Source organism: Thalassophryne amazonica, chromosome 2, assembly GCF_902500255.1.
Source record: "Thalassophryne amazonica chromosome 2, fThaAma1.1, whole genome shotgun sequence".
Classification (NCBI taxonomy): Eukaryota; Metazoa; Chordata; class Actinopteri; order Batrachoidiformes; family Batrachoididae; genus Thalassophryne; species Thalassophryne amazonica.
In genome coordinates this window covers 86642433-86654608 of record NC_047104.1, presented here as the reverse complement: position 1 = coordinate 86654608, position 12176 = coordinate 86642433, and the positions used below count along the sequence as shown (strand labels likewise).

General features: G+C 41.5%; 1 protein-coding gene across 1 annotated transcript in view; it reads right to left on the bottom strand.

Annotated features, from left to right (window-relative positions):
* Positions 1-12176, bottom strand: part of qser1 (glutamine and serine rich 1) — a 57713-nt gene that overhangs the window by 23577 nt on the left and 21960 nt on the right. The window contains exons 2-5 of the mRNA XM_034188767.1: positions 10863-10972; positions 8070-8207; positions 1164-4523; positions 605-909 (exon numbers count right to left, since the gene is read on the bottom strand). Coding sequence (XP_034044658.1) covers positions 605-909; positions 1164-4523; positions 8070-8207; positions 10863-10972 — 3913 coding nt within the window. The remainder of the gene's footprint in view (positions 1-604; positions 910-1163; positions 4524-8069; positions 8208-10862; positions 10973-12176) is intronic.

Genomic DNA, 12176 nt, shown 5'->3' with positions numbered 1-12176 from the left:
ATCAGTTTCAATACACGTCAGCAAATTCTGTACACAATAACTCAATACTGAAAGATTCTATTGTAAATGCATTCACAAGAACTGATACTCCTTGAATTAAAATGATCGTTTGGTTAGCACACAACTGACCAACATCTGTTTTCATCACCAAATAATTGTTGTTGAAATAATTTATGGAAAATAAACACAAATGTTCTCTCATTCTCCAATATGAGTATTGCACTATACATTTTTCTGAATTTTCTGAACTATCTGGATAAAAGCAGACATCACCTCAGGCAGTTTAGATACTGAACAACTGACTGCAACTGATTACCAATTGTAATCCTCACTGACGTTCCCCACTTAAAGCTTGTGGGATACATCTCAGATAGTTTATTCTGGCACATAGCAATTAATCAATATGATCCGTGCTAAAGTAGGTTTATGACAAGCACACAAAGCTTCAAGTTTAGCTCAGTTGTGTTTATTTCAATATTTGCAACAAGCATCCCCATCAAGAAATTGTGCATTTATCTAAATTCTTCACAAGGGGGGGATATCTATTTTTTTTCCAAAGCTCACGGTTTTATTCATTGTTTGCTTGTAGTTTTCCGTTGTGTACCTTCAAGCTTTCCATATCCTCCTTCCGGACGACAAACTCGTCTCGCTCCCGGTACATTCCCTCCCCTCCGCTGTCTGATAACTCTTCATCAGTCAGACCCTCGATGGCAACATTCAACAACTGTGCAGCGACCTCGTCTGTTTGAGTCTCTTTTGATTCATCTTCGTTAGCAAACAGAGTCCCTCTTGAGCTGGTGTTTGTAGTCACTAAAGGAGAGACTACCTGCAGCAAATAGGTCTCTGTGACAGCGTGTGGCATGCTGGGTGTTTGGTCTTGCTTCAACACAGTTGCAGGGATTTTAATATCTAGATAATGAGGGAGAGAAAAGAAAAAACTTTCAAGTTTGAATTTTTTAAAATGTAGAAATAAAACATCTGCTGACCAAATACTTATTTCTCTTGAATATCTATTGTTGGTTTGAAATGTTGGTAGGAAAAAAAATGTACGATTTACTGTTCAGCAACATTAAAATATGAACTTTTCAAATATGTGAATTTTTTAAAACGACATAATGTAAATAGAATTCAATAATTATTAATGGATTAGAATGCTCAAATACCATTAGAAGTTCTAGATAAGGTGCTTTGTAGGCCATCACCAGTCCTGCTTCTGCGATCTGAAGACTCATCTAGTGCCGACAAGGCTGAGCTGATGCTGTTCCTCAGAGCCTGGTTTTTCCCAGTATTCTCCTCTTCATCTGAGCTAAATGATGGCAGTGTCTCCAGGTTTTTTTGCAAGTCTTCATCCAGGCGTTTCTGCTGAGACATCCCTGCATGACCCTCCTGGGGAATCAAAAGCCCAGTCACAGTCTGCATACTGGAGGAAGGCAAAGTAGGCAAAGTACATGGCTGTTGTTTGGATGAGGTATACTGCTTTTTGGGGCGACTAACAGCTCGCACAGGACTCTGGGAGGAGTGTTGTTTTGGGCCAGATTTGAGGAAGTCCAAGAAAGAGCCAATAAAGCCCGTTTTAACCTCTGGCTGTTTCTCTTCCACTTCACGGATCTTTTGCCAGATTCTCTCCTGCTGTGGACAACCATCGTGCACACTGTTTGAGGGTGACGAGGAGCTGATGTCACTGCCCCTGGAATTTTGCCACTTTGCCTGCCCACTGCGCTTGGCCAGTTTGCTCTGTCCATTCTCGTCTTCTGGGCTAACTGTTTTAGTCAATGACTTGGAGTGAGCCTTGTTTTTGGCTAAACTGTCAGAGCTTGAGTATTCCATGTGGCCATCCTCTGTTTTAATATCCTTTGCATTTCCTTTGACTCCATTGTGGAGACTGGAGATGTCATATGTCTGCCCACCTAAGTGATAGTGGTTTTCAGAGTTCCCTCCATACCCATTAGTATGAAGTCCAGAACTACTGTTTTTGTGCATTGGCTGCCCTTTGCAGTCTGTTGACACATGAGCATCATTTAGTGTCATGGGCAGGGTATGAACATTAGTGTTGGTGATAACTGCTTGCTGAGCAGAGGAGAAACTAGGAGACATGTGTGTTATATTCACTGTCTGGAAGCTATCTTTGGAATCAGTGGGACTTGCAATTGTTGCCATTTCTTCCTCTGCAGATGATGTTGCTTTGACAAAGTCTTGTGGTGTGACTCCACAGGCAGCCACTGTAGCAGCTAGGATGTCATCCACATTTGACAGAATATTTCGGTCATCTGCAAGTAGCATAGAGTCTGGAAAGCAAATGGAGTTGAGGACAAAGTGGTTCTTGGCTTCACTTGACTGCTGATTGGTTGAATTGCTGTAGTGGTCTTTTGAGGACAGAAGATCTTTAGAGGAATCTACACATCTTGAACTCTGTTCAGATTCTAATGTGCCCTGCTGACTCTGGGGTTCACTGACACTGGGCCCCAACAATTCTTGACCCATCTGAACATACTGAACATGAACAGAGCTCAATCCTTGAACTGGCTGGAATCCTTCCACTGAGGGCACTTTTGAAATGCTTTCACCATGTTGGATAAAAGGCTGCTGAAGCAGAATCATCGGACTGGGCTCCAGCACAACCTGAGTGCCAGAGACTGTGATAAACTGAGCATGGGATGTGGGAGTCTGGCTGTGGATCTGGTGACTTTGCTGTTCAAGAGAACCATGTTGCAGAGACTGCTGCTTGAGGTGCTCTGACCTCAGTGGTACATGTACAGACATAATACTGGAGTTTACAGTTTTTGGATTGGCAGTTTCCTGACCACTGACACAGCTGCTGACCTCAATGTTCTGTTGACTGATGGACAAACCGGTTGCTTCTTTTACCTGGGACATATTTGCATGACCTATTCCCATAAGATGGTCATCAGAACGTGAACTGCTTCGGATAACACTCTGTGTTTTTTGTGGGTCATCCATTTTTGAAATGACATAGATGATATTATTGTGAGCAGTCATATTGCCATCTGCAGCAGAGGCTTCCAGGGATGACTGCCGCATAGACTGAAGGTCCTGGATGGGTAGCTCTTCAAGTTTCTGCTTTCCATAGACTGGCTTTATGTCCTGTATTAAGGATCTGCCATTATTTTGCAAAACTTGAGTAGCTGAGTAGCCGGGTAAGAGTACAGACAAAACATTGCGGGACTGGGTCTGTTGCTGGGACAAAGTGTCATGTGTTTTACCTCCCACTGAAGCCTGCATCAAAGTGTACTCAACATCTGGTAAACTTTGTGTACATGTGGGTGAGTAAGACGTGTTAAGGGATTGTCCTGCAGCATAGCTTGAACACTGAGTTACTGACACCTGGCCCTGTGTCTGAGAGGTATAAGTCACATTTGGGGCACCCTGAGACTGAGGTGTATGGTAATGTTCAGTAACCTTTCCCTGACACAAATCTTGGACCTGTGCTTCATAATGAGCCTCCTGCCCCTGGTTTAGCCCAGGACTGGAAGAATAAACAAGAGTCTGACTATCAGACACCATACTCCCAGACTGGCTGGAGAGAGAAGGTAGAGTCTTGCAAACGGAAGACAGTTTATCTGAGTTTGAATGAGAAGGTTGTGATTGGGTGTGGGGACTAATATAAGTTTGAGACAGACTGCTGGACATTAGGCTGGACAGTTGGACTGACTGCTGATTAGCAATTACAGAGTTCTGTTTCTGTTCTGAAGATGAATACTGTTCAGAAGACCCCCTTGTATTCTGAGAGTACCCGTGACCCTCTTCACCACCACTGGGGTGTGGAAGTAGTTTAGAAGAGCAGCCTTTAGCCTTTGGCAGAGAAGCAGACAAATAATCTTGAGTTACTGAGTCCGTTTTGGGCTGTGGGGGACCATTGAGTCCTTCAGAAGGACCAGCTTGTCTGGAAGTATTGCAAGTCACTGGTGTCTGGCGGGATGGGTCTTGTTGGTATGACATATCTACTTCACTACTAGAGCCAAAATACTCCTGTATAGAGTGCTCTGAATTGTGCAAATGTTCTGAAGTTGTGTGGCTACTAGAAGGCCTCTGATGGTGTTTGATCACACTACATTCTCGCTGAAGGGCTCGCTCAATAGACCCAGAGAAAATGGTGGCCCCATAGGGTTGGGTGGCACCATGGGAAGCAGGCAGAGGAGAAGGCAGAAGGTTGAACTGGGGTTGAAGGAGGTGGGGGGCTGACTCCTGGGCAGAACGATAAGTGGAGGACTGTACAGGAAGAGCAGATCCCAAAGTGGGGGCAGAGAGATGACTGAAGGCCAAGGCAGTGGGAAGCACAGACTGGCTTGATTTAAGATGAAGGAGGGGTTCATGGTGAGAGAAAACACCATTGGTGGAAGTGCTGAAGGCAGACTCCTGGAGAACGAGGGGTGAGGTGGTAGCATAACCTCTGGAAGGGTAGGCACCAATGTGCTGATAGGATGATAGAGCAGCAGGAGATGGGAAAGTTGCAGTAGAAGGTAGGGCACCAGTCAAATACAGTTCTGTGGTGGAAGTGTTGGTACCTGCATTATACAGAATTAATACAATGTCAGAGCAGGGTTATAACTGTAGTGAAACGTCTGACAAATGTAAAAGCAATAGTGATGGGACATAAACCACAAATTTATATCCACAATTTAGTGAGCAATTAGCCTATATAGCTTCTGCTCATGCTTTTGATAGACATTATCTACTTGTTTCAACTTCAGTTAGCCTTAAAAAAATGTTTTATCCAAAATTAATCAATGTGTATTGTGCAAGATGTTAATTCTAAACAATGTAATTTCTAACAACAGCAATAACAACTGTGTACATATGTCAAACCCTGGAAGCAACTGTAAACATTTCAAAATGTTTTATAGCCATGGTACACACAGGCAAATGGGGACTATTACACAATTAAAGCACTTAGACTGAGGTTGGATAAATTACATCAATAAACAGCCAGACTTTTAATTAAATTAGTAATTAGTAGCAATTAGTAATGCATTTGTAGTCATGTATATTGTACCTACACAAGGTGTACGCAGGTGGACTACATTCTATGTAAGAGATGCAACAGAAAAGAAATGCAAAACTATATGGTGGTGGTAGAGAGTGTAGCTGGACAGCATCATATGATAGTTTGCAGGATGACTTTGGAGATGAAGAAAAGGAAGAGTGAGAGCTAATCCAAGCATCAGATGGTGGAAGCTGAAGGAGGAAGATGACTGTATGAAATTCAAGGAGGAGGTGAGGCAGGCATTGGATAGAGGTGAAGTGATTTTGTACGAAAGGAAGTACTGCAGATGTGGTGAGGGAGATGGCTAGGAACCTACTGGGTGTGACATCTGGACAGATGAAGGAAGGAAGAAAATGAGAAAGACTCTGGCAAGAAACAATTGGGACAGTTGGACAGATTATGAAAGTAGACAGGAGCACAAGGAGATGTGGCATAAGGTGAAAAGAGAAGCTAAGGAAAGGGCATACAGCAAGCGCTACATAAAGCTGAATGGCTAAGGAAGGAGAAAAGAACTTGTACCGACTGGCCAGACAAAGGGACAGAGCTGGAAAGGATGTGCAGCAGGTCAGGGTGATAAATGATGCATGATGCAGATGGGAATGTGTTGACAAGTGAATTGAGTGTGCTGAGAAGGTGGGGGAATATTTTGAGGAGCTGCTGAATGAAGAAAATATGAGACAGAGAGAGAGAAGGCTGGATGATGTGGAGAGAGTAACTCAGGAAGCGTGCACAGCTATGAAGAGGATGAAGTGTGGAAGGGCAGTTGGTCCAGATGACATACCTGTGAAGGCATGAAAATGTTTTATAAAGATGCTTAATAAAATGCTGGAAAGTCAAAGGATGCCTGGGGAGTGTAGAAGACTGGAGAAGAGTGCTATGCACAGCTCCAGTAATTACAAAGAGATGAAGCAGATCAGCCACAGCATGAGATTATGGTAAAGACTCAAGTAGTGGAACCTAGACTTTGAAAATAATTTAAGATTTGCAAGCAGTAATATAGTTTTGTGCTGAAAAAGAGCACAAAGATGCAATGTTTGCTCAGAGTGCTGACAGAGAAGTACAGAGAAGGCCAGAAGGAGTTGTACTGTGTGTGTGTATTTAGAGAAAGCTTATGAGGAAGTCTGGAGATACAAAGAAGTATGTGAGGGTGTTGCAGGATATGTACAAAAACAGGGTGAAATGTGCAGAAAGAATGACAAACTCATTCAAGGTGGAGGTGGGATTACATCCAGGTTCAGCTCCGAGTCCTTTCTTGGTCACAATGGTGATGGACAGGTTGCCAGATGACATCTTTACAGATGACAATGTGATCTCTATTCAAAGTAGAGAGCAAGTTAAGACTACTCTGGAGAGGTGAAGATGTGCTCTGGAGAAGGGGAATGAAAGTCAGTGAGCAAGACTGAGAACATGTGTGAATGAGGGGGAGCATGGTACAACCCCAATTCCAGTAAAGTTGGGATGTTGCGTAAAAAGTAAATAAAAACAGAATACGATTTGCAAATCCTCTTCAACTTATATTCAACTGAATACACCACAAAGACAAGATATTTAATGTTCAAACTGATAAACTTTATTGTTTTTGTGCAAATATTTGCTCATTTTGAAATGGATGCCTGCAAAACATTTAAAAAAAAAGCTGGGACAATGGTATGTTTACCACTGTGTTACATCACCTTTCCGCTTTGCATGGTAAAGTTTTAACTTACACTTGTAGATGTAGCGACGAACTGTGTTAACTGACAGTGGTTTTCTGAAGTGTTCCTGAGCCCACGCGGTAAGATCCTTTACACAATGATGTCGGTTTTTAATGCAGTGCCACCTGAGGGATTGAAGGTCACGGGCATTCAATGATTTTCGGCCTTGCCGCTTACGTGTAGAAAGTTCTCCAGATTCTCTGAATCGTCTGATTATATTATGGACTGTAGATGATGGAATTCCTTGCAACTGAACGTTGAGAAACATTGTTCTTAAACTGTTGGACTATTTTTTCATGCAGTTGCTCACAAAGTGGTGATCCTCACCCCATCTTTGCTTGTGAACGGCTGAGACTTTTGGGGATGCTCCTTTTATACCCAATCATGACACACACCTGTTTCCAATTAACCTGTTCACCTGTGAAATGTTCCAGACAGGTGTTCTTTGAGCATTCATCAACTTTCCCAGTCTTTTGTTGCCCCTGTCCCAACTTTTCTGAAATGTGTTGCAGCCATTCATTTCAAAATGAGCAAATATTTGCACAAAAATAAAAAAGTGTATCAGTTTGAACATTAATTATCTTGTCTATGTGGTGTATCAATTGAATATAGGTTGAAGAGGATTTGTAAATCATTGCATTCTGTTTTTATTTACATGTCACACAATGTCCCAACTTTATTGGAACTGGGGTTGTAGAACAGTGCAGTTGCAAGGAGTAGAGGTGGAAGGTATAGGGGTTTAAATAGTTTGGGTCAACTATCCAAAGTAATGGATAGTATGGTGGAGAGGTGAAGGAGAGAGTGCAGGCAGGGTGGAGTGGGTGGGAAAAGGGTGATTTATGACCGAAGAATATCAGCACTAGTGAAAGGAAAAGTTTACCAGACAGTAGTGAGACCAGCTATACTGTACGGCTTTAAGGCGATGGCATTAAAATAAAGACAAGAGGCAGAGCTGAAGATACACCGATTCTCTTTGGGAGTAACAAGGATGGACAGGATTATGAATGAACATATCAGAAGGACAGAACAGGTAGGGTGGCTAGGAGAAAAAAAAAAAAAATCAGAGGCGAGACTGACATTTTTTTGGACATGTGGCGTGAAGGGACTCAGGGTCTATGGGAACATGAACCTGAGGATGGAGTCATGAGGCAGGAGGAGAAGAAGGAGGCCAAAGAGGAAGTGTGTGGATATGGTGAGGGAGGACATGTAGGTGACTGGTGTGAAAGAAGGAGATACAGAGGACAGGTCAAGATAGAAAAGGATGATCTGCTGTGGCGACCACTAATGGGAGCAGCTAACAGAACAAGTATACATGTAACAAAATGAGAAACAGGTGTACACAGAAAACATTGTATGAGTAGATATGTCCTCACCAGAAGACCATGAACAGGGTCTAAATGGGGGAAGTAGTGAGGCACTAACAGGACCAGTCTGAAGGCTCCTGGACTCCATGGCTGAGAGGAAGCTCATGATTGAGGTCTCAGAAGAATTACTATTTGGATCATGTGCTCCTGAAAATGCAACAAGAAAGACCATGTTGATCAGAGAAATAGGTAATACTGAGGATCTGTTTTGGACATAACCTAAAATAGTGGCTGCAATTCCTTTGTACAGGAGGTTTAACAGTCTCCAGGTTTTTGTTCCCAGTAGTCATATCAGCAAGTGATTCCATTAATGTACACTAGCAAACTACCCGCCTTATGGGCGAGTAATTTGCTCGGTGAAGATTTTCAATGCTGAAATCATATATCCTGGAACTGAATTATAATCCTCATTTTGTCATTTACTTGCAATATGATAGTAATGATGGGGACATTTGACTGAAGAGTTTTGCCATTTCACAATGGACACTGATGTTTTTGCAGCTATGTAAAAGTAATACGTTTTAACACAGCTATTTCTGCATCAGTATCACCAGTGCCGGTGGGCGGATCAATCCAAATGTCGGCGCTAACGTTGGTATCTATACTGGTGTAATGAGATTGATATGCACTGCTGCAATCTGAAAAGAAGTGCACTAAAGTGGAGAAATTGTTTTATTTTGTGTATTTTATTTCCTGAACACACATTCTACTTGAAATTCTAGCCTACTTATTTTATAACACCTGTTGTGGGGTGATAATTTTGTACGCTTTATTTATTTAAGAAAAAATACAGAAAAAAGGGGCAATAAAGGGAGAAATTTTATTTAATGTTTTGTCTTTTAGTTTCTGAACTCTCTACCTGAAAAAAGAATCATTTAAAAATCATACAATGTGATTTTCTGAAAGTTTTTTTTTTCTTTAGATTCTGTCTCTCACAGTTGAAGTGTACCTACAATAAAAATGACAGACCTCTCCATTCTTTGAAGGTGGGAAAACTTGTAAAACCGACAGTGGCTCAAATACTTATATGCCTCCGCTTACTTATTTTTCTCATTTGAACGAAAACACACACACACACACACACACACACACACACACACACACACACACACACACACACACACAATAATGTGTTTAAAAATAAACAAGTTATTAAAGCTCAAAATCCTTCTAATAGTTTTTATTTCCATACATGCAAATGCATCGGGAACACTGCACATTCTATTCCAAATCAAAACATGAAGAAAAAAATATCAAATTTGTTATTACTTTACAAAAAGTTAAGTTTGAAAAAAAAAAAAAAGAAGCAGTGTCTGCATTTTTCTTTACAAACTCTAACATTTACTGCATAAAATGAAAAATGCTTGAAGATGTATCTTTCCTGTGAATCACTGAACTAATATTTAGTTGTATAAGCACTGTTCTGAGAACTGCTTCAAATCTGTGTTACATGGAGTCGACCAACTTCTGGCACCTATGAACAGGTATTCCAGCCCAGGACGACTGGACTACATTCCACAATTCCTCTGCATTTCTTGGTTTTGCTTCAGAAACAGCATTTTGATGTCACCCCACAAGTTGATTAATGTCCCGGGATTGGGCTGGCCACTCCATAATGTTAATGTTGTTGGTCTGGAACAAAGACACTGCTCGCTTGCTGTTGTGTTTGGGGTCGTCGTCTTGTTGAAACACCCATTTCAAGGGCATTTTCAAGTACTTTAAAGTATTCATACTGACCCATGATCCCTGGAATGCGATAAATAGGTCCGACACCATAGCCTGAGAAACATTCCCATATCATGATGTTTGCTCTACCGTGCTTCACTGTCTTCACTGTGTACTGTGGCTTGAATTCAGTTTTTGGGGGTCATCTGATAAACTGTCTGCAGCCCCTAGACCCAAAAAATAACAATATTGCTTTCATCAGTCCACAAAATGTTGTATCATTTCTCATCAGGCCTTTCAGTGTATGTGTGTTCTTTGGGAAATTGTAACCTTTTCAGCATGTCATTTTTGTCAGCAATGGGACTCTGCGGGGGCTTCTTGCCCATAGCTTGGGTTTACATAGACGTCTTCCAATTGTTACAGTACTCACAGGTAACTTTAGACCTTCTTTGATAACCCTGGAGCTGATCATTGGCTGAGTCTTTGCCATTCTGGCTATTCTTCAATCCATTTGAATGGTGGTTTTGTTTTCTTCCACATCTTTCTGGCTTTGGTTACCATTTAAAAGCATTTGAGATCATTTTAGCTGAGCAGCCTATCATTTTCTGCACTTCTTTATAAGTTTTCCCACTCTCCAATCAAGTTTTTAATCAAAGTATGCTGTTCTTCTGAAAATTCTTCAATGTCTGAATGACCCATTTTACTCAGATTTCCATAAATGCAGTACAACCAGCATGTACAACATTTGAATCTTCATCCTTAAATAAGGGCCACCTGTTTGACACCTGGTTTTCTCGCCTGCACAACCGCCTCAACATGTTTGAGCTCTGGGTCATAAACAAACCATAACACGTCCATTTTCCCACCACATCGTCACATTTTCTTTACATTTTTACTTTGCTTGCGTGCAATTTGCCCCAAAACTCAGAGAAAGTTGCATGTTTCTGTCCCAGGAAGTAGAGAAATTACGTCATATGCGTCATATTTTTCACCTTTAACGCCCGTCCTCAAACGAGACTGCGCTGCCCAATTGCTATTATTTTGAACACAACTGTATACAAAGACACACCCCCTTTGTATGGGGCCAGGGTAATACGGATAAATTCACCTATTAAAAATTCAACAGCATTCACTCACCTGTTGCTGCTGGAAGGTGTGACGTAGTGTAGGTTGGAAGCTGGTGGGAAGAACTGTAGCTTTGCCGCTGGAGAAGCTCCGTGTCAAGATTTGCTGCACCATAACTGGAACTGATGAAACACAAACAGACAATTGACAGCTCTAATCTCCAAATGCAGCTTATGAGAACCCAACCACGTTTGGGCCAAGTAAATCACTCATCTTCACACCCACATTTAAAGCTCATCTTCAACTATTTATCCTGTCATACCAGTCTGCTGAGTGACATAACCAATTATCAAGTGCAAGCATAAAATAACAGCCATAACAAATACATTGTAAAATGTGATAAATGCAATTCATAGCCAAATGCTTATACCCACTGTGCAGAGTACTGGCTGCATGAGTCGAGCCCGAGAGATATGGATTTTTTGGAACAAATACAGCACAGATATTCGGGAGATAAAAAAATCTGATATATAGAGGTAAATAGGGAGTGGTGTAATTAACATTTTAACAGTACTACTCTTATCGGTACTTGAACAAATAAATAAATATCACTAACAGAATCAACACTGCTATATTTTCTATACACAATTTAATACGCTAACAAGGGTGGCAATTACAATATATTGAAGATCTCACTCTGTGACCTCGGTCACCGTGATCGACTGGTGTCGGGTACACCCAAGTACACCCTTAAGCTAAATTTGACTGAAACTGGTCAACTGGCTCTTGAGATATCACGTTACAAGTGAAAACTGATGGACAGATAGATGGATGGACATGCTGATCGCTTTAACCCCCCATATTTATATTGGGTGGAGGGGGAAATTAAAAATCAGAAGTTGGAAGAAAACAGAGGACAGCAGAACATAGAAGAGCTGTAACTTACATTCACTGGTCACTTTATTAGCCACACTTTGCTAGTTCTGGGTTGGATATCCTTTTGCCTTCAGAACTGCCTTAATTCTTCGTGGCATAGATTCAACAAGGTGTTGGAAACATTCCTCAGAGATGTTGGTCCATAATGTCAATAATGTCAATGTGGAGCAACTTCCCTGAGGAATGTTTCACGCAGTCACCCATTCAACCAGTTTGCCCATTCTCTGACCTCAACAAGGCATTTTCGTCCACTGCCGCTCATTGGATACCTTCTCTTTTTTGGACCATTCTCTGTAAACCCTAGAGATGGTTGTTTATGAAAATCCCAGTAGATCAGCAGTTTCTGAAATACTCACATCAGCCAGTCTAGCACCAACAACTATGCCATATCCAAAACCACTTAAATCCCCTTTCTTCCCCATTTTGATGCTCGGTTTGAACTTTAGCAAT